The following is a 23828-nucleotide window of genomic DNA, read 5'->3' on the forward strand; positions in this document are numbered from 1 at the left end:
TTCTCACGTGCCTTGTCTGTCTCTCAGGTACATTCATAGGTGCTCTCTCCCTTTTTTTATTTTTATACGTATTATTATTATTATTATTATTATTATTATTATTCACGTTTGGGACCCGCCTGAATAGACATGCGTGTTAAAGTGCTGCTCCTGGGATGGGGAGGTGTGCCGACACCGGATCCAGTCCACCCGGCGGATTAACGATGAGAGCGGTGTGCTGGATGTGGTTTTCAGGCGGTTTCCCAATCCGACTAGGAAAACACCGGGCCGCTACCCAAATCCTGCCTCAGTTACGCGATTCGCAAACATTTAGAACACTTTCGCTCACTATCACATTAATAACGCTTCACTCAGGGCCTCGCTGAAAATATTTTATGATATCAATTCGTCTGTAGTTGTTGTGGTTAAGTGTGAATATACCGCCGTAGTGGAACTTAGAAAGTTCATTGCAAGCTGGTTTTCTTTGTACATTTAATTGGTACAACCGTGACAACAGCAGCAAATCCACTGAGGTTTTCTAGAGCTAGTGGATCTAATGTGAGGAGAAGTTAGGTACACATATACCGAGCCGGAGGGTAGCGGGGTTGCGAAGGGAGGGCATCCGGCAGCCCCTTAAATTAACCGTGCCAAATTCGTTCTTAGCTATGCCGACCCTGGGCTCATGAGGGTCAAAGGTATAAGAAAACGAAGATTATTTACGTTTGAGCCATACTGGACCAGAGGATGCACAACAAGCGGCATTTTCAGAGTTTTGTGTTAGCTTACCATTGTGACCACAATACTTAGATTCTCTCAGGATGGTTGCTTTTCCTCTCGTCAGACCAAATTATTCCTGTCTTCTTGGGTTTTTCTGACAGGTCAACTGTCCACTTGTCAATTTTCTGCCTTTTTTCTCTCTACTTCCTTCTTTTACTGCATCGATTCTTTTTATTGTTTCAGTTTTAGTTTTAGTTTTACTGCCATGTAGTTAATATGTTTGGTTCCATTCTTTTAATATACCCATAGAACGTGTTTCTCTTCAGGGTGGGCCCCACAGCCTCAATAAATAAGAAAAACGACAATTCCACCAGGCTGTGTTTTAAATTACTTAATTTGCACTGTCCATTTTCAAGTACATCTAAAAGACATACAACACACTTATAAAAATTTAAAAAAAATAAAAAATAGCAAACATATAAAACTATAATTACAGTGGATATTATACGATATTCATGTTTTCGCTGTTTTTTACTTTTTCATATTTTTTGTTATGGGGTATTCTGTGTTTTATTGATGCACTTGAAAATGGACAGTGTCCTAAACTAGATGTGCAAATAAAGTAATTTAAAACACGGCCTGGTGGAATCATGTCGTCCACCATACAATTTTAGCCTGCGTTATTTCATGTCTGAATAAATGTTGATGAACTTTTCAAAATTTTTATTTGGTCTTGGTATGTGCGTTCCTTCTTGTGTATGATATGAACTAACCTACTACTCTTCATTCTCTCTTTTGGACTCCTTCCGAGTCCCTCTTCCTGTTAAATAATGTGTGTTTCAGCCCCATAAAGGTACTCTGGTTTGATGGCTGTGTTGTAGAGTATTTTGAGATGCACATTTGTTATGGATGTCTTTTGTAAGCGTGGAAGCTGTTTCCATTTTAAGACAAGAATTTCGTCACAATTTTTCGCCAGGCCAGTTGCCTGAATGGTTTCACCTACATATTAGACCTGAGACACTCTCTCAGGTATCCTGTATTTTACTAAAATGTAGACTTTCACGGCCGGAAATGTCATGTCCATTATAATTATCCGGGCTGTTATGCCGTGGTCGGCTGATGAATTCTTTGTCAATTCCCAACGTTTCGTCCCCGTCTGCGGGGGACATCTTCAAGGTGGTCTGTAGCTCCATGGGAGGTTTCAACACACCCACTGGCTCGCTACTGACTGCCGCTAAATTCCGTGTCCGCGCGCTCACGCGCCGCGGCGTGACGTCACGTGTTTTGAAAACGTCACTGCAATTGGCCGCTGTCCGTCGCCGTCGATCGCCGTTGCCATCACCAAGTGGTGGACGGGTGGTACTCATCTTCTTCAACATCGGCATCCATATACCGTTTAATTTCACGCCCTCCTCCTTTCGAATGAAATTGTTAGGATGTTTGACGATATCGATTGCCTCCCTGTAGAGCCTTTCGTAATATCCGCTTGTGGCCGCTAGTACTTGCGTCTCCTCAAAACGAATATGGTGGTTACCTGGTTGGAAAGCATGTTCCGCAACAGCTGATCGTTCCGTTTCTCCTCGTCTACAATTGCCCTTGTGCTCTTCCAAACGTTTTGAAACAGTTCTTTTTGTGGTACGCCCCTTGAAGATGTCCCCCGCAGACGGTGAGAGAAACAATGGGAATTGACACAGAATTCATCAACCGACCACGGCATAACAGCCCGGATAATTATAATGGACATTCTGAATTTTGTTTTTATAATGTCGGACTCTAGGTTATTGCTAGACATGTTTTATTTTTTTTCAGAAGATATTTGCAGCCATACTCTTTGGGTCTGAGCACTATGGGACTCAACTGCTGTGGTCATAAGTCGCCATACTCTTTCTGGTGTTTCTTTAAGAATTTCCATATCCTTTTGTGATGTTTGAATGTCCTGTCGTAGACTCGCCAGGTTGTCCTTAAAAACTAAGCAGTATATCATAATTTCTTTTTCATTTTTTTTATTTTTAATTATTATTTTAAATGTTCGTGTAAGAGCATCAAAAAGTACTTAAGTTCGCTAGATTCAAACCACCGATGTGCTAAGGAGTGGTGATGTGCGTGTTGCAGCCTGAAGCCCCCGCCGAAGGACGGCGTGACGAAGAGCAACCCCAGCAAGCGGCACCGCGAGCGCCTGAACGCCGAGCTGGACACGCTGGCCAGCCTGCTGCCGTTCGAGCAGAACATCCTGTCCAAGCTGGACCGCCTCTCCATCCTGCGCCTTTCCGTCAGCTACCTGCGCACCAAGAGCTACTTTCAAGGTCAGCCGCTGCGCCGCGCTACGCTGCACTTCTGTGCCGCATCCCCTCCTCTTCTCCGAGGACACGTCTTCTTTCGTGGAACACACCAAGCTGTACAAGTTTTGCAACAAATGGAAGTCACTAGTGAAGCATGCTGGGAGACCACCATAGCAATACAGCTGTTTTTCATTTTTAAAATGTTTTTACTTTCTTTCGTAGTTGCGTTCATCACAAATTTATTCGTATCCACTTTCAAAAACAAGTGACATCTTCTGACCATTGCCTATAGTCAAGAAGTACACTAATGGCCATTAAAATTGCTACACCAACAAGAAATGCAGATGATAAACGGGTATTCATTGGAAAAATATATTATACTAGAAATGACAGGTGATTACATTTTCACGCAATTTGGGTGCATAGATCCTGAGAAATCAGTACCCACAACAACCACCTCTGGCCGTAATAACAGCCTTGATACGCCTGGGCATTGAGTCTAACAGGGCTTGGATGGCGTGTACAGGTACAGCTGCCCAGGCAACTTCAGCACGATACCACAGTTTATCAAGAGTGACTGGCGTCTTGTGACGAGCCAGTTGCTCGGCCACCATTGACCAGACGTTTTCAATTGGTGGAGATCTGGAGAATGTGCTGTCCAGGGCAGCAGTCGAACATTTTCAGTATCCAGAAAGGCCCGTGCAGGACCTGCAATATGCGGTCGTGCATTATCCTGCTGAAATGTAGGGTTTCGCAGGGATCGAATGAAGGGTAGAGCCACGGGGCGTAACACATCTGAAATGTAATGTCCACTGTTCAATGCGAACAAGAGGTGACCGAGAGGTGTCACCAATGGCACCCCATACCATCAAGCCGGGTGGTACGCCAGTATGGCGATGACGAATACACGCTTCCAATATGCGTTCACCGCGATGTTTCCAAACACGGATCCGACGATCAATATGCTGTAAACGGAACCTGGATTCATCCAAAAAATGACGTTTTGCCATTCGTGCACCCAGGTTCGTCGTTGAGTACACCATCGCAGGCGCTCCTGTCTGTGATGCAGCGTCAAGGGTAGCCGCAGCCATGGTCTCCGAGCTGATAGTCCATGCTGCTGCAAACGTCGTCGAACTGTTCGTGCAGATGGTTGTTGTCTTGCAAACGTCCCCATTTGTTGACTCAGGGATCGAGACGTGGCTGCTCGATCCGTTACAGCCATGGGGATAAGATGCCTGTCATCTCGACTGCTAGTGATACGAGGCCGTTGGGATCCAGCACGGCGTTCCGTATTACCCTCCTGAACCCACCGATTCCGTATTCTGCTAACAGTCATTGGATCTCGACCAAAGCGAGCAGCAATGTCGCGATACGATAAACCGCAGTCGTGATAGGCTACAATCCGACCTTTATCAAAGTCGGAAACGTGATGGTACGCATTTCTGCTCCTTACACGAGGCTTCACAAGAACGTATCACCAGGCAACGCCGGTAAACTGGTGTTTGTGTATGAGAAATCGGTTGGAAACTTTCCTCATGTCAGCACGTTGTAGGTGTCGCCACCGGCGCCAACCTTGTGTGAATGCTCTGAAAAGTTAATCATTTGCACATCACAGCATCTTCTTCCTGTCGGTTAAATTTCACGTCTGTAGCACGTCAACTTCGTGGTTTAGCAATTTTAATGGCGAGTAGTGTACATCATTCGATTCGAAGTGTAAAATAAAAACCATTTAAGAAACCTTATTAGCACTATGTGTGGGGGAAATTAAAGTACGGTTCAACACGGTAATTCAACGGCCTTGCCGCAGTGGCAACACCGGTTCCCGTCAGATCACCGAAGTTAAGCGCTGTCGGGCTGGGCTAGCAGTTGGATGGGTGACCACCCGGTATGCCGAGCGCTGTTGGCGAGCAGGGTGTACTCAGCCCTTGTGAGGAAAGCTAAGGAGCCGCGTGATCTAGAAGCAGTAGCTCCGGTCTCGTAAACTGTCGTACTGCCGAAGAGCAGTACACTGACCACATGCCTATAAGCTGAGGATGACACGGCGGCCGGTCGGTACCGTTGAGCCATCTCGGCCTGTTCTGGTGGAGTTTTTAATTGTTTTTCTCTCTTTCAATACGGCAATTACAAACGTATCTGATTTATGAAAGTATGGATCACTGTGAAATAATTCAATATAACAGTTATGGACAGTTCATATTCACACATTTCGTATCTACTTCTGTTTAAACATTTAAAATTTAGTTGAAAGTTATTTGCAGGGTGGTAATATCGACATAGTGTTTAAAACAAAATTCACTATTTTTTTATTCCGTTGGCAAATTCACTGCTTCCGAGACACGCCATTATGACAGTCCAAAGAATTATTACGAGGAAAATATACCGTTTGCGACCACAGCTATTTTTAGTCTACTTTAAAGAAAAAAAATTTGGAAACCGTAATAAACAACTTCGAATAGTAAAGAAAAAATGACATTTTCATCCGTTTTCAGTTTTAGTAGGAAACGATCCGTTGTTAGAGTGAGAGAGAGAGGGAGAGAGAGAGGGGGGAGGGAGGGAGTGAACAGCGGGGATCTTTGTAGCCCTCCTATCTCTTTTATGTGTTAAGTGTGTGGAAAACAGACTACTCTTCTCACATTTTTTGCCTATACGGTTGTGTCAGAACAATCTACTTGAACGTTATCGGTTTATCACTCTTGTGAACATCAGAATTCATGCCCTCTCCTAATGGATAGGATTTACTCTCGCAGCTGCATTTCAAATTTACACAGCCGTTAGAAATTTCAGCTTTGTACGGTATAACTTCCGTTCTTCATTGTGCGAAATGGTTTCTAACGAATATCTTTTGTTTGCCGAAGGATCTCCAGAACAATTTGAAAGAGGTTTCAAATGCCTTAATCAGTGCTTCCTGTTATTTCCAAACAGAAGTTACGTTTTTAATATACTTGCTTTGTGTTAGTACTGGAAAATGGTTCAAATGGCGCTGAGCACTATGGGACTTAACTTCTGTGGTCATCAGTCCCCTAGAATTTATAACTACTTAAACCTAACTAACCTAAGGACATCACACACATCCATGCCCGAAGCAGGATTCGAACCTGCGACCGTAGCGGTCACGCGGTTCCAGACTGAGGCGCCTTTAACCGCACGGCCACACCGGCCGGCGTTAGTACTGGAAACGAAAACTTGTTTTGATATACGGCAGCTGGACAAAATTAATAAACTTAACACCTACAAATTATCACGTAGGGGCTCTCGTGGCGTCCAAAGAACTGCGACTTTCCATGAAGTTCGATAAGGCGGCATCCCTGAGTTTTTTTGCAGTTCCGCAAATAAACAGTTTTAGTCTCTTAAGCGATGCTGGATAAAGGTCACGGAAAAGTATTTTTGTTTTTATATTCATGGACCACGTGAAAATCAATTTTTGATTTAATTTCCCAATTTCCCAACAGTGTCGGTCAGATTGTTGCCGTTTACAATCTTCTTATAAAGTCTCTCCAGTTTTGTGTCTTAGCTTCTAAAACTGGAACTTTTTTCTTCCTAGGCAGTCTACAACCGCTCTACATTAGTCAAATAAGAGAGCTGTGAAGGTCTGTAAAGACCCACGAACGAATATAGTTACCTAAAATTGCTTCATAGACCTTAACAATTACTTTTACTTTCATTGTGGTCACAGGACCCTCTTAGAAATACCACATGACAGCTCAGACCATTACGTAATTCTTCGCAGTTGAAGAAGAAATGCCCGCATCTCGTGGTCGTGCGGTAGCGGTCTCGCTTCCCACGCCCGGGTTCCCGGGTTCGATTCCCGGCGGGGTCAGGGATTTTCTTTGCCTCGTGATGGCTGGGTGTTGTGTGATGTCCTTAGGTTAGTTAGGTTTAAGTAGTTCTAAGTTCTAGGGGAGTGATGACCTAAGATGTTAAGTCCCATAGTGCTCAGAGCCATTTGAACCATTTTTGAAGAAGAAATAAAAAGTAAAGTTTATACGTCCCGTGGACGACGAAGTCATCAGAGTTGGAGTACTAATCTCGTATTATACATAGCTGGGAAAATCAATATGACGTGACACTATAGAAGGGTACAATCTGATGTTCGTCAGGATAATCGGACGGGGACAAAACATGAGAACTCCTTCTTAATAACTGCGCTAACTCACTCGGCTTCGCATTTGGAGAAATATAGTTAAAGATATCAGCTTCTTGTAGGTAAACACTCCCGCTGTAGGGCTCAGGGTAAAATTTGCCGTTTGGGCCACATTACACACGATTATTAAACTGTCCATGAAACATTTAAAAAATCGGTGCAGGTAAACGACCAAGAACAATGTGTCAAATGATACAGTACGTGAAAGATAAGCCCTCATCATTTTATACAATGTTTATAAAATGTCGTCCACCCTGCGTCACCAGTACACTTCAATCGTAATCTAATTCTGCCTATACCCGGCCCAGCGCATTAGGGAGTAATGTTAAGAATAGCTGCTTCGATTCGATGTCGTAAGTCTTCGAGGTTCTGTGACAGAGGTGGAACATAAACGCTATACTTCATGGAGCCGCCGGCCGCGGTGGTCTCGCGGTTCTAGGCGCGCAGTCCGCAACCGCGCGGCTGCTACGGTCGCAGGTTCGAGTCCTGCCTCGGGCATGGATGTGTGTGGTGTCCTTGGGTTAGTTAGGTTTAAGTAGTTCTAAGTTCTAGGGGACTGATGACCACAGCTGTTAAGTCCCATAGTGCTCAGAGCCATTTCATGGAGCCCCAGAAGAAAAAATCGCAAGGCGTCATTTCTGCCGTCCGTGGTGGGCACTCGAGCAGCGCCACGTCAATGTCTGCAACACGGCTTATCCAGTGACGAGGCAATGTCTCATTCACGTAGTCTCGAACACTATTGTGGAAATGTTAAAAGATGCCATCTTGCTGAGAGATGGAAGCCTTGCGATTATGTCAAGTTGTGACACGAGCCACAAGTGCAGCATGTCGAGATTCTACTGACAGTTTTCTCAGCGAAGAGTAAGTGTCCATAGACTTCTTGGACACGGCGCAGAACACGTTAACTTTGTCGGAGTCCTGGACATGTTAGACAACTGCATGTGGATTCTCTGCCACACATTTGGGTGGTTAGTGTCGGTTGACTTTTCCCAAAAGATGAAAAGTGGCTTCGTCACTGAAGATTAATTTGTTTGCGAAGTCATCATTTGCAAGGTGATTCTACATATCGATGCAGAACTGCAGACGGCGCATTTTGTCGTCATGGCTTATGGTTTACAGTAACTGTAATTTGTATGGCTTTACTCTTAATCGCTTATGAATGATTTTCCAAAGTGGTGGCTGAGTTCCGCTCAGCCTCGACAGGTAGACTTCGTGGGAATTCGCAACATCACATCCCTAATATGGTACAATGTCTGTTCTGACATGCTACGCTTTGCATCGCACAAACAACCATCGTCCTCGATTTTTTTGTATTACTTCGCTGTGCTATTGTAAACTGGTGATGTCTTGTGAAGTTTGTCACAGGAAGCTCTTTGCACACTCACTATCGAGTGGCAACCCGCAAATTCTAGCACAGAATATCCTTTCTCTGCCTGCTTCACCCGCATTTTCAGAAACTACGGTTGTTGTTGGCTATGTCGGTTGTTTTCCAAACTAACTTTCCTCACCACGTTCAAATAAAACTTTGAGAGTTTGTCTTTCGCGAAAAATCTTCATGGAGTTTATGACAGCCCTGGATTTTTATATTTGTCGATAGTCACTTGGTATGCAAGAGCAGCCTCAATATGAACGTTTTGTTTATGCAAAATCCACCCCACTGTTTTTGTGTTATCCACACACATGTTAATATCAGTATTGATTTTCGTGGCAGTAGTCACCGTATTAGAGGTAGAAATCCCTTTTAGTGTCTTCCTCTCACTACCAATAAGTTTATTCTCTCTTCCACTATTGTGTGTAGGGAACGAAGTTTCTCACGAACATCGCGTGATATTAGATCCACTACAATCTGCCTGTGTTTAAAGCTTTTAAGTTCCAATACGACGGTATACTCACTCTAAACCGCAACAACAGGTGAATTGACACCATAAAACACTTTCAGTGGAGTTACATAACAGGGGAAAACCAAAGTCAGTGACTGCGTACTATATTTAAATCATAGAACACGCTCCAGAAATGATGTTTCAAGGTTTTTCATTCTATTTTGTCTAATCACTGCATCAACGTAGTCTGTTTTTGAGCTTACATGACGTGTGACCCAAATAACACAAATGAAAACAAAGTTCGCCACTTGAATAATTTGTTCTGGACATGGTTACGCTTTGAAGTAACTATTATTACTCGAAGTTAAACTCTGAATAGAGTTGTACAATTATTTTTATTGCAGTTTCCCGATTCTTACAAAATTTGCGTGCTCATATAACTTATCTGAATAGCACGGGACTCATCGTAATCAGAAAACAGCAGATCTGTATTCTTATAGAATATCGACAACATTATCTACCAGTTTTCGTGTATATTCTACTATGAAATGAAGTATGCTTTTAATGCAACGCATCAGAATTACCGTAAGATTTGTGAAACACGTAGAGCAAGGCGTACGCCATTCTAGTTAACGTATGCCACACGACGACAAATAAATACGTCGTCTGGTGAATGGTGGCTCTTGCGTGAGGTTTAAAACATGTCATACTGCGCTGCATGTGGGAGTTCGCGGAATACAGTTTTCGGTACTGTTCACTTCATTTACGGCCTTTACAATGGTAAATGTTGTAAGGCACACTACATAATCCTAAGGGAATCATGCACTTTCGATGTTTAGAAAACTTTCGTAAACAAACTCTAAAATAATTCTTCCAAACTCTAAAATAATTCTTCCGACTAAGCAAATTAAGTAGGTCGGAATATTTTACACTTGTACATACAGTTGATGTGTGTTGATTGGAATCAACGAAACAGTCGTTTCTTTCCACCTAGCGACAGAGCTTAACTTCCGAAATTTCACAAATTAACTTTCCGTACTTTCTAGCTTCTCGTTTTCAGTTTCACATCAAAAACTGCTTTAAACACGGTTCCCGGCTCACTTGTTAAGGATTTGTTTTGCCTGATTCCTGTTTTTTATTATCCGCGCAACTGTTTGTGGTTGCGAGTGTGCAGTGTAAAAACAGATTCTCATATTTATAGAACTATGAAGAATCTAATAATGTAAAAAAGGCCCCGTCAAATTCATAAAAAATATTGCTTCTTTTTTTGTCAAGAACTTTCTTGTATATTAAAGCAACATTAAATAGGCACAAAGCGTCAAAGTATTGTTGTTCTCAGACTTTGACGGTATCTCCCCTTCGAGCGTTTCATATTAGTGATTTCCGTCATTATCATCGGATTCTTTCCATTCCAATGCGGAAAGTTGAGCTCCATGTCGAAAAACTTGACATTGCCCCATTTAAATCTGTGGCATAGGCTAGGCGCAGAAACGCATACCACCAACCCGATGTGGCTTACAAGTTGTTTGCTCTCATTAGTTACGCAGAGTTTCTTTTCTTAGGTACTTTCCGTTCTGTTCGAGATTGTCACATCGTTAATGTTATGTGTTTCAACAAAAGGCAATGGCATAATTTCGCTCGCTTGTATATAATTTGACTTTACCGCTCCAGTAGCATTGTTAGTAAGAGAGAATTAAAAGCTAATTTGAAAACAAATGTGTTCTCTGGAAGAGATGGCGTCTAACATGGCTCTCCGATCTGTTTGCACGTATGTCTACCCCTGAGCTATCCGAGATCGAAAGCTATGTCTGTTAACTGGTATTTCGTTTTATATTGACTCAACCAGTGAATAGAGCACACACTTCTACGCTGATGGATGACAAAGTACATTGTTTGCTACACCACTGATTATTGTTATAGTGGCAGGACGCTCAAGGTGACATAACATTCTCGTCTTTGACATGTAATCTCCCCGTTCCCTTTCTCTGCTGCCGATAAAACACACTGTGGAATTCTCCCTGGTAGCTTATACGAATAAAGGTTGTATAATACTAAGGCGTGGTCCTAGTGCATAAAGATATACACTGGACGAGAACTTGTGGCCTTTTATACCTCTTAATAAAAGCGAAGGTTAAGACGTAATTAGAGAGCCCTGAAAAATTTCCGATGCTGAAGACGTCGTGGTTACATACGAAAGGCCAATATCAGCCGTTACAAAAATGTTGTTCGAGGAACCAGATCGGCCATTAGCAGGGAAAAGGAGTAATAGAATGCAGAAGTAGTCTAAAATGGTAGCTTGATGCAGCTACCACCCTTCTCGGCGGGCATGCGGCCATCGTGAGGTGATATTTATGATAAAATTAAGAGGTAGGCCCAACACGCCGTGGGCAGTGGCCTATGCTCCCAAATACTGGGCTCCGGCGCAACCCACCGCCCAAAGCATACGCAAACCCATCTCTGCTGCTCACCATATTCACATTGGAATATTCAGTTACAAGCATTATTTACTCTGTCACACTGTTCACAGTTAAGTGCAAAACTGCTCGCAGTTTTACCAAAGCGTAAAATACACAAATTCTTGCACGTACAACACCAAACTTCGTCCTAAATCTAAATGTACACTACTGGCCATTAAAATTGCTACCCCAAGAAGAAATGAAGATGATAAACGGGTATTCACTGGAAAAATATATTATACTAGAACTGACATGTGATTACATTTTCACGCAATCTGGGTGCATAGATCCTGAGAAATCAATACCACCTCTGGCCGTAATAACGGCCTTGATACGCCTGGGCATTGAGTCAAACAGAGCTTGGATGGCGTGTACAGGTACAGCTGCCCATGCAGCTTCAACACGATACCACAGTTTATCAAGAGTAGTGACTGGCGTCTTGTGATGAGCCGGTTGCTCGGCCACCATTGACCAGACGTTTTCAATCGGTGAGAGATCTGGAGAATGTGCTGGCCAGGACAGCAGTCGAACATTTTCTGTGTCCAGAAAGGCCCGTACAGGACCTGCAACATGCGGTCGTGCATTATCCTGCTGAAATGTAGGGTTTCGCAGGGATGTAATGAAGGGTAAAGTCACGGGTCATCACACATCTGAAACGTAACGTCCACTGTTAAAAGTGCCGTCAATGCGAATAAGAGGTGATCGAGACGTGTAACCAATGGCACCCCATACCATCACGCCGCGTGATACGCCAGTATGGCGATGACGAATACATGCTTACAATGTGAGTTCACCGCTATGTCGCCAAACACGGATGCGACCATCATGATGCTGTAAACAGAACCTGGGTTCGTCCGAAAAAATGACGTTTTGCACCCAGGTTCGTCGTTGAGTACACCATCGCAGACGCTCCTGTCTGTGATGCAGCGTCAAGGGTAACCGCAGCCATGGTCTCCGAGCTGATAATCCATGCTGCTGGGAACGTCGTCGAACTGTTCGTGCAGATGGTTGTTGTCTTGCAAACGTCCCCATCTGTTGACTCAGGGATCGAGACGTGGCTGCACGATCCGTTACAGCCATACGGATACGATGCCTGTCATCTCGACTGCTAGTGATACGAGGCCGTTGGGATCCAGCACGGCGTTCCGTTATTACCCTCCTGAACCCACCGATTCCATATTCTGCTAACAGTCATTGGATCTCGACCAACGAGAGCAGCAATGTCGCGATACGATAAACCGCAATTCCGATAGGCTACAATACGACCTTTATCAAAGTCGGAAACGTGATGGTATGCATTTCTCCTCCTTACACGAGGCATCACGACAACGTTTCACCAAGCAACGCCGGTCAACTGCTGTTTGTGTATTAGAAATCGGTTGGAAACTTCCCTTATGTCAGCACGTTGTAGGCGTCGCCACCAGCGCCAACCTTGTGTGAACGCTCTGAAAAGCTAATCATTTGCATGTCACAGCATCTTTTTCCTGTCGGTTAAATTTCGCGTCTGTAGCACGTCATCTTCGTGGTGTAGCAATTTTAGTGGCTAATCGTGTATATTCATACTCTACAAATCGCTGGAAAATACGTGGAAGATCTGTCTGAATTCCACAGCTTTACATTGCTCTATACTAAAAACTAGCTGCCAGTCTTTGTACGAGGCCAATATTTTTGAAGATCTCATGCAGTATTACTAAACTTCAGTCACATAAAACTTATTGTAACTAACTTCATCATTTTAGTAAAATCATTGATTGCAATTAATAATATTCGGCAGCTGACCGACACACCATATGAACTCTTATCATAGTGTCACATTTCTCTGGGATACAGGTGGCCTTAATTCTGCACCTGTCTTTTGCCTGGGGCAAGGCTCTCTAGTTATCCTGTAGATTGCCTTACCAGGATATGGTGTGTTCAAAAAATGGTTCAAATGGCTCTGAGCACTATGGGACTCAACTGCTGAGGTCATGAGTCCCCTAGAACTTAGAACTAGTTAAACCTAACTAACCTAAGGACATCACAAACATCCATGCCCGAGGCAGGATTCGAACCTGCGACCGTAGCGGTCTTCCGGTTCCAGACTGCAGCGCCTTTAACCGCACGGCCACTTCGGCCGGCATATGGTGTGTTTATGAACGTCGAATCCATCAGTTTCCGCTGAGCATGGCTGTTAAGATGTCACAAGTGAAGAATATGATCTGAGTTTCATATGATAGATGTCTTTGGATCTATCCATGCCATGGAAACAGTCGTTTTGTTGAAGGTATGCCATTGTGTTTGAACTCAGGATATGATCGAGAATCCTGTTACATAGCTTAACAGGCCTGCGGATCGTTTGTGCTACTTTTATAATGAATGGATGTAATTTGTACTTAGCTACAGTTGTTGAGGACAGTTCTTTTCTTAAGATGTCTGCAGTTATTCTTGATTAAGACCACAGCTAATCCTTCCTGACCACTATTACTGAAATCCATATGATTCAGTTTCTTCGGTACCTGAATTCACCAATAGCACCAGTCTTTTGTCGTCGGTTGTGAACAAACATTTGAAGAGAGAATTGCGCAGGACGTGCGAGGGACGTGGGCTCAGATGTCAGGATTCGCGGCAGAATCACGAACAAGTGATTGAAAAAGAGCGCAGATCACTTTGTTTACAAAATGAGTAAAAGATACGATGCAAAGAATTGTAGGCCAATGTTAATGACATCGGTATGTTCGAAAATCTTAGAGCATAATATTTTAAGCTTAAACTTTATGACGTTCCTGGAGGAAAACAACCAGCACGGATTCAAAACGAAAAACAAAAACTGAACACTGGTGCCGAAAATAGCTTACACTATTAACACACGACGTCTTGCAAACAAAGATCCTGTGCACACCTGAATTCAATCTCCTTAGATTCGCGAAAGGTATTTTACACCGAGCTGGATCATCGATTACCAACTAATATACAGTCATACGGAGTGTCTTTGCAAAAATGAGATTGGTTCGATGAATATCTTACTAATAGTTCCGAGGATGTTATATTGGACGACGAATGTTCCTCAGAAACAAAAATAACATTAGGTATTAGTTAGTTTCATGCTCTACGCATTATTTGAATGATTCTTCTATCGATATGATGTGAAAATGTTCAGTTTACAGAATATTTATAGCGTTAGCATCAATGAATACATATTTTTTGTAGCCTTATTCATGCTCTTACAATTAAAAACTAAACTAGGGTTCTATTTCTTTTTTGTCTCTTACAGGCTACCAATTTTTAAATAGAAATTTGTCAATGGAATAGGAGCAGCTGTTGGCGAGGAATGATTTTAGGTTAGATTTAAAACTTGATTTGCTACATGTTGGACATTTTATGTTATTGGGAAAATGATCAAAACCTAGTGTTGCTGCATACTGAACTCTTTCTGAACCACTGACAACCTTAATATAGGGTAATAAAAGAAGTTCAGTAGCATCTCTAAAGCTCTTAATACACACGAGCGGTTTATCAGAACATGATTAGCTTCACCGTAAGATCGTTCGCTGACAATGCTGTTGTGTACACGAAAGTATCAGCGCTGTGCGATCGTAAAAAAATACAGGAAGTCATGGACAAAATTTTTACTTGATTAATGAATGGCAGCTCTCATAAAATGTGGATAAATTTACGGTAATGAGGAGGAATCCTATAGTATCCGATTGCAAGATTGCTGATGAACGTCTCGAGCACTGCACATCGTATAAGTACTAAGGGGAACACTGAGAAGTGATGTGGAATGGAAGAATTGTATAAAATCAGTAGTAGGAAAGCTGAATCGAGGACTCAGATGTGTTGGAAGGGTTCTGGGAAAGTACAATGCATCTGCAAAGATAATGGCATAGAAGACGTTAGTGCGACCAATTGTGGAGTATTGTTCAAGTCCTTGGAGTTCTTATCCAGTAGCCTTGACCATAGGCATCGAACTAATTAAGAGACTGGCTGCTAAGATCGTGACAAATCAGTATCATCCATAAATAGTGTAACAAAAATGATCGTTGCCCTTAATTGGGAATCCTTCGAGGAAAAACGACGTAGTTCTCGTGAAGCCCCATTTGGTAAAGTTAGTGAAACTGTATTCTAAGAAAACTATCATTATTCTGTCCTCATCGTATGCTTCGTGTAAGAATCGTGAGAATAAAGCAAGAGAGATTAAGGTGCCTACAGAGGCATATAGGCAGTAATTTTTCCATGCTCAATCCGCGAATTGAATAGGAAAGAAAATTTCCCTGCACCACTAACTGCACAGTGACTTTCGGAGTACACACTGATGAGCTAAAACATTGTGGCCAGCTGCTAAACAACGTGCCGATGCACCTTTGGAACGCAGTGCAGCAGCGATTCTGCCTGGCATGGATCCGACAAGTCTGTAGTAGGTTTGCGTGGGTCTGTGGCACCAGAGTCTATGCATAGGTCACGCGATTCAGGTAAATTACGGGCCAGGTGGTTTACGGGTTCGGAGCTGGCGCCCAATAGCGTCCCAGATGTGTTCATATCGGGCGAATTTTGTGGTGAAGGCATCATGAGTTCATTGTCATGCTCTTCAGACCACTGTAGCACGATTCCTGTCCTGTGATACTGACAGTTATACTGCTGGAAAACGTCGGATATACATCATACACGAATGGATGTAGGTGGCCCAGCAATAATGGTCAGGTAGTCCACAAATGTCACAGTGCCATTGACGCTATGGACGACGAGGTGAATGTCGTCCATAGCATAATACTACCCTCACCATCCTTCGTCCGCGGCATGGTGTACGTTTCGAACAACTGTTCACCGACCGGAGTGGCCGTGCGGTTCTAGGCACTACAGTCTGGAGCCGAGCGACCGCTACGGTCGCAGGTTCGAATCCTGCCTCGGGCATGGATGTGTGTGATGTCCTTAAGTTAGTTAGGTTTAATTAGTTCTAAGTTCTAGGCGACTGATGACCTCAGAAGTTGAGTCCCATAGTGATCAGAGCCATTTGAACCATTTTTGTACAACTGTTCGCCTTACTGACGTCGTATTCGGACACGATTATCGATCAGGTCAACAAGAAACTGGATTCATCCGACCAGACGACATGTTTCCATTGATTCACGGTCAGTCTCCACGATTCTGGTCCCATTGCAGTCGTAATTGATGATGGCGTTTGGGTGAACATGGAAACACGCTGAGGTCGTTTGCTGCGCATCCCAGTGTCCAACAATGTCCGCTGAACGGTGTAATCCGAAACACTTGTGGCTGCGTTAGTATTTTCCTCTGTCGTCAGATGTACCACAGATCGCCACATACTCTGCTTTACAGAGCGGGAAAGCCACGTGTTGTGATTTGGCGTGAATATTCAACACCTTGTCATCCACTCGCGGCTTCATCGGCCTCCAACAACTTCTCATAGATGCTCGCGGCAGTAACACGCGATCAGCCGACCAGCTTCGCCGATTTCAAAATGCTCGTTCCCAGGCGCCGGGCAGTAAGAATCTGCCTATTGCCAAAGTCGCTTTTTTCAGTAGATTTCCCCATTTGCGGCCCGTATCATCGCAAGTGCGATTCCCCAATCATTTCTACTCCGCTTATACAGGGTGTTACAGAAAGGTACAGCCAAACTTTCAGGAAACATTCCTCACACACAAAGAAAGAAAATATGTTATATGGACATGTGTCCGGAAACGCTTACTTTTCATGTTAGAGCTCATTTTATTACTTCTCTTCAAATCACATCAATCATGGAATGGAAACACACAGCAACAGAACGTACCAGCGCGACTTCAAACACTTTGTTACAGGAAATGTTCAAAATGTCCTCCGTTAGCGAGGATACATGCATCCACCCTCCGTCGTATGGAATCCCTGATGCGCTGATGCAGCCCTGGAGAATGGCGTATTGTATTACAGCCGTCCGCAATACGAGCACAAAGAGTCTCTAAATTTGGTACTAGGGTTGCGTAGACAAGAGCTTTCAAATGCCCCCATAAATGAAAGTCAAGAGGGTTGAGGTCAGGAGAGCGTGGAGGCCATGGAATTGGTACGCGTCTACCAATCCATCGGTCACCGAATCTGTTGTTGAGAAGCGTACGAACACTTCGACTGAAATGTGCAGGAGCTCCATCGTGCATGAACCACATGTTGTGTCGTACTTGTAAAGGCACATGTTCTAGCAGCACAGGTAGAGTATCCCGTATGAAATCATGATAACGTGCTCCATTGAGCGTAGGTGGAAGAACATGGGGCCCAATCAAGACATCAGCAACAGTGCCTGCCCAAACGTTCACAGAAAATCTGTGTTGATACGTGATTGCACAATTGCGTGCGGATTCTCGTCAGCCCACACATGTTGATTGTGAAAATTTACAATTTGATCACGTTGGAATGAAGCCTCATCCGTAAAGAGAACATTTGCACTGAAATGAGGATTGACACATTGTTGGATGAACCATTCGCAGAAGTGTACCTGTGGAGGCCAATCAGCTGCTGATAGTGCCTGCACACGCTGTCCATGGTACGGAAACAACTGGTTCTCCCGTAGCACTCTCCATACAGTGACGTGGTCAACGTTACCTTGTACAGCAGCAACTTCTCTGACACTGACATTAGGGTTATCGTCAACTGCACGATGAATTGCCTCGTCCATTGCAGGTGTCGTCGTTCTAGGTCTTCCCCAATCGCGAGTCATAGGCTGGAATGTTCCGTGCTCCCTAAGACGCCGATCAATTGCTTCGAACGTCTTCCTGTCGGGACACCTTCGTTCTGGAAATCTGTCTCGATACAAACGTACCGCGCCACGGCTATCGCCCCGTGCTAATCCATACATCAAATGGGCATCAGCCAACTCCGCATTTGTAAACATTGCACTGACTGCAAAACCACGGTCGTGATGAACACTAACCTGTTGATGCTACGTACTGATGTGCTTGATGCTAGTACTATAGAGCAATGAGTCGCATGTCAACACAAGCACCGAAGTCAACATTACCTTCCTTCAATTGGGCCAACTGGCGGTGAATCGAGGAAGTACAGTACATGCTGACGAAACTAAAATGAGCTGTAACATAGAAATTAAGCGTTTCCGGACACATGTCCACATAACATCTTTTCTTTATTTGTGTGTGAGGAATGTTTCCTGAAAGTTTGGCCGTACCTTTTTGTAACACGCTGTATATTTTCCTATCCGCATCACGTGCGTACAGCGCCACCAGCGGCATTCAATCTCGTGATGGGTAGTGGTCATAATGTTTTGGGTCGTCGATGTGTATGTAAATGTAGATTAAGAGGTAAATGGCATCTCTCAAACTACACGCAAAAATCCTAATTTATTGAGTCCTACGTTATGTAGTACGTCCGCCCAAATGAAACTCCGTTAATAATGCTTAGTTATTTTTCTCAGAAGGAGACTGACAAAGCAGCTACACCGTTCTGGTTTTTTAACTGTCGGGAATAGTTAGTAGTACCATCACCCGCAATGGGTGGAGTGGTTGGTAAAAGCTAAATAGATCGGAGCAGCAGCAACGTGTTCAGACACAAAGAAAGGGCAATGACCATCTGAAGAGAGCACAGCGAGAGAGGCGGAGAAGCAGAACGAAGCCATGCCATCAGTTGCAGATCTGCTCTGCTGGAAGAAGCGCCGTGTGATCATATGACGAGACTTCAACACCATGGCTGGATGTTTAGAAGAGTTAAATGTGTTTGCCTGAGGGTTGTAGCAGTAGCCTCAGTATTTCAGCTTACAAAACGCGAGCCTGCTCTAGAACGCATTGTGAACCGTGAGTAAAACTTTCAAGCAGTAAAATGGATTTATTTCACGTTGTGGTAGGCGAAACGGCTTTCATAGAATAAACTTTTGCTTTATTATTTCAAATAATTTTTTCAACACTCTTTTTTGTAAAAGAGACAGTCAGATCTCATGATTCTGGTCGAGATTCTGAGACAGAGGTTTGCCAGGATGTTTGCTGAAGGGTCCTTGCGTAATCCTACCGGTAGCCAAGCTTGTTTCTGTTACTATCTGCCCATTTACGGTTTTGCTCTTCGCTTTGAACCTATTGTGCAGTAAATGCTGATTATTCGAACGCCTAAAAATTTCTGATAAATACATCCTACACTGAAGAGCCAAAGAAACTGGTACACCTTTCTAATATCGTTTAGGACACCCACGGACACGCAGAAGTGCCGCAACACGACGTGACAATGACTCGACTAATGTCTGAAGTAGTGCTGGAGGGAATTGACACCATGAATCCTGCGGCGCTGTCCAAAAATCAGTAAGAGTGCGAGGGGGTGGAGATCTCTTCTGAACAGCACTTTGCAAGACATCCCAAATATGCTCAATAATGTTCATGTCTGGAGAGTTTGGTGGCCAGCGGAAGTATTTAAACTCAGAAACGTGTTCCTGTAGCCACTCTGTAGCAATTCCGGACGTGCAGGGTGTCGTATTGTCGTGTTGGAATTGTCCAGGTCCGTCGGAATGCACAATGGGTATGAATGGACGCAGGTGATCCAACAGGATGCTTAGATACGCGTTACCTGTCAGAGTCGTATCTAGACGTATCAGGAATCCCATATCACTCGAACTGCACACGCCCACACCATTACAGAGCCTCCACCAGTTTGAACAGTCCCCTGATGACATGCAAAGTCCATGGATTCATGAGATTGTCTCCATACCTGTACACGTCGATACAATTTGAAACGAGACTCGTCCGACCAGGCAACATGTTTCCAGTCATCAGCAGTTCAATCTCAGTGCTGATGGCCACAGGTGAGGCGTAAAGCTTTGTGTCCTGCAGTCATCAAGGGTACACGAGTGGCCTTCTCCGAAAACCCATATCGACGATGTTTCGGTGAATGGTTCGCACGCTGGCACTTGTTGATGGCTCAGCATTGAAATCTGCAGCAATTTGCGGAAGGGTTGCACTTCTTTCACGTCGAACGATTCTCTTTAGTCGCCGTTGGTTCCGTTCTTTTTCCGGCCACAAGGATGTCAGAGATTTGTTTTACCGGATTCCTGATATTCGTGGTACACTCGTGAAATGGTCATATGGGAAAATCCCCACCTCATCGCTACCTCGGAGATGCCGTGATCGATCGCTCGTGCATCGACTATAACACCACTTTTAAACTCACTTAAATCTTGGTAACCTGCCATTGTACCAACGGTAACCGATCTAACAACTGCGCCAGACACTTCTTGTTTTATATAGGCGTTGCCGATAGCAGCGCCGTATTCTGCCTGTTTACATATCTCTGTATTTGAATACGTATGCCTATACCAGTTTCTTTGGCGCTTCAGTGTATATCAAGTAGATGTATTCGAACTAATTCTGCGAACCAACACGCCTTGAGTGAAATGGCAGTCAGAGGACAACTCTAAAAAATTTCACTGTGACTTCCAGTTCCTAAGGTATTGTTTTGTAAACTATGAGATTAGGCAACAGCCTTGCCACCAGGCACAGAATGTTGGAAACCGAGGATCACTTGGAGGGGAAGAAGAGGGATCGTTTGTGGCTTTGTTCACTCAGGCACTCCAACAGTCGCATGACGATATTGATAAAAACATGGAAAATCGAAACCAGTGTCACTGACTTAATGTGGAACACTACACATCGCTGTCTTAGCAAAGCCTTGTGGCGCAGTTACACCTTTGCCTTTTTCTGACCTGTTGATGAAGTGTCGAAATAGTGACTGTTCTGTAGGTTACTGTGGTAACTACCGTAACTGGGCAACGTAGCGTTGCGTTTGCGTTATGTGATACGAGCTACTGTGTAAATGACAGCAAGAGAGACACTGTAATGATTGCCGGCCGCGGTGGTCTAGCGGTTCAGGCGCTCAGTCTGGAACCGCGCGACTACTACGGTCGCAGGTTCGAATCCTGCCTCGGGCATGGATGTGTGTGATGTCCTTAGGTTAGTAATGATTACATCCAAATATTGAGATGGTGCCTGGTCATAGATCCTGTCTGATTTTCGTTCTACCGTCTTAAATGAAAAGTCCCTTCCCTCCCGCCAAATAACATCCGGTAGAAATAAAAAGCATAGCTACAGCACAGAAACGTAATATCTATTATGGCAAATTTCAAAGCGATGTAGGTAGAATAATCGTTATTCGCAGTGGAAGTTCCGCAACAGGATCATAGTATACTTACCGACCATAGTAAGACATTAATAAGATGATGGGACCATATTGCGGGAGATGTTATCGTAGTTACCTATTCGTAAAGGAACAACTGAGTTATTTTGTGTTTTAGAATTCTTTCAGACGTGAGAAGACGAAATCTGTTCCTCGTAATGATGAGATTAATAGGTCGGTACAAAGTCAATGTGCTCAGTGGAATACAGGTGATGGTTTCTGCGAACGTTCAATAGTGACAGGTATCTCTTTAGGTATCTAGCTTCTGGAATCTAACAACTGTAGTTAGACCATTATGTTTAGTGTAATCGGATCAGTAATAGGTGATATGGGGGAAACTGTAACTAAGTACATGAGTTGTGGTTGAGAAACTAACATCGACTTCGTGTTTCTTTCAACAGTTCACAATCTTTATGAGGTGTTGAGCATCCAGATATTCTATCACAAAAGTATATGGTTGCTATTTTCAGTGTTTTTCAGATTATGCTTGGTACGTGAGAAACTTTTATAACGTTGAACTTTCTGGCGTACACGTTCACGAGCACTGTGAATTTAGTTATTGTCAGAGATTATTTTTCTCTGCCGTAATTACGTACAGCGTGGCATCGTAGATTGTAACTGCAGCGGTGGATGTATTTTACATCACTGGTATCAAGTTTAATGTTATCAAAAAGAACGAAGGAGGCTGAAAAATGTTGTGTTTCATCTCATCATTTGCTGCAATCAGACTTGGGTAGTAGCGCCACTACACTTTTTCTCTTAAAAACCGTGTGGCTTTCTAGCGTCCCATTTACGGAAGTAGCTGTAGAAACATTCACTGCGCTGACGATATTTTCCTTCACACTGAAAGTTCCGAGACGAATTCCGTTAGCGGTATGTAGTACAGAAATCCTGCTACGAAGATTACTATTTAATGAACGTCTCTTGGTGACACTGAATCCAGCGAACAGCGAATTGGTGACTACAGCACTCACGAGGGGTCACTGGTGGCCGGCAAGGGAAACGCAGTTTTCCAGTTTTCGTTCCGTTCATATTGATTAGCTGCTCCATTACTGGCATTAACGCCAATTTCGCTCTCCCTCCGCCGTCCGCTAATCACAACGCTCGTCGCGAAGCCCTTAACTACGCAGACCTGTGACCTGGATCCCTCTCGCCGGGAGTAATTTCGTGTCGCGAAAAACTACTGGCGACCTCTGTGGTAAACTTCTCGGCCCCCTCTCGTTCTCACGCTAGGTTCCTGCTCCAGTGTCCGTGTATGAGGCGTACCGAGTAAGTTCAGGGTGCGTCATTTTAATGTTCAGTTCACTGCAGGGAAGTTGAAGGCCTTTCAAAAAACGACGTTAGCAGAAGTTGCTGAGGAGGAAATTAATATATGACAGAATGCCTTTGCTAACGGAATAAAATCGCAAAACTAAGAAGGAGTTGTGCGACATAAACGCAAGTTGGTACCATTGTTTCTGGATCTGAAAGATGATGTCTGTTCACATTTCGCACCATTCTTATATGAGCTGCGCTAGTAGCGTCACTATGAGGATGCAATTCAGGTTTGCTTTAAATACAGGCTGCCACGGTCGTGAGCATTAGTTACCTTTGAGATTGTACGTGGTGAGTTGATGTTTGTCAATGATGTCCATAGGGTGATCAACACTTAGCTGAGTTTGAACGAGGTCGTGCAATAGAGCTACGAGAAGGTCGATGTTCCTTCTACGATACTGCAGAAATACACTACTGGCCATTAAAATGGATACACCAAGAAGAAATGCAGATGATAAAGGGGTATTCATTGGACAAATATATTATACTAAAACTCACATGTGATTACATTTTCACGCAATCTGGGTGCATAGATCCTGAGAAATCAGTACCCAGAACAACCACCTCTGGCCGTAATAACGGCCTTGATACGCCTCGGCATTGAGTCAAACAGAGCTTGGAGGGCGTGTACAGGTACAGCTGCCCATGCAGCTTCAACACGATACCACAGTTCATCAAGAGTAGTGACCGGCGTATTGTAACGAGCCAGTTGCTCGGCCACCATTGACCAGACGTTTTCAGTTGGAGAGTCATCTGGAGAATGTGCTGGCCAGGGCGGCAGTCGAACATTTTCTGTATCCAGAAAGGCCCGTACACAACCTGGAACGTGCGGTCGTGCATTATCCTGCTGAAATGTAGGGTTTCGCAGGGATCGAATGAAGGATAGAGCCACGGTTCGTAACACATCTGAAATGTAACGTCCGCTGTTCAAAGTGCCGTCTGTGCGAACAAGAGGTGACCGAGACTTGTAACCAGTGGCACCCCATACCATCACGCCGGG

At 43.9% G+C, this 23828-nt stretch overlaps 1 protein-coding gene and 1 pseudogene across 1 annotated transcript in view; both read left to right on the plus strand.

Annotated features, from left to right (window-relative positions):
• LOC124722217 (circadian locomoter output cycles protein kaput) overlaps window positions 1-23828 on the plus strand; it is an 823358-nt gene that overhangs the window by 292257 nt on the left and 507273 nt on the right. Inside the window, exon 2 of the mRNA XM_047247412.1 lies at window positions 2809-2999. Within this exon, the coding sequence (XP_047103368.1) occupies window positions 2809-2999 (191 nt within the window). The remainder of the gene's footprint in view (window positions 1-2808; window positions 3000-23828) is intronic.
• On the plus strand, window positions 4764-4881 carry LOC124723786 (annotated as a pseudogene).

The sequence above is a fragment of the Schistocerca piceifrons genome, chromosome X (genome assembly GCF_021461385.2).
Source record: "Schistocerca piceifrons isolate TAMUIC-IGC-003096 chromosome X, iqSchPice1.1, whole genome shotgun sequence".
NCBI classification, from domain to species: Eukaryota; Metazoa; Arthropoda; class Insecta; order Orthoptera; family Acrididae; genus Schistocerca; species Schistocerca piceifrons.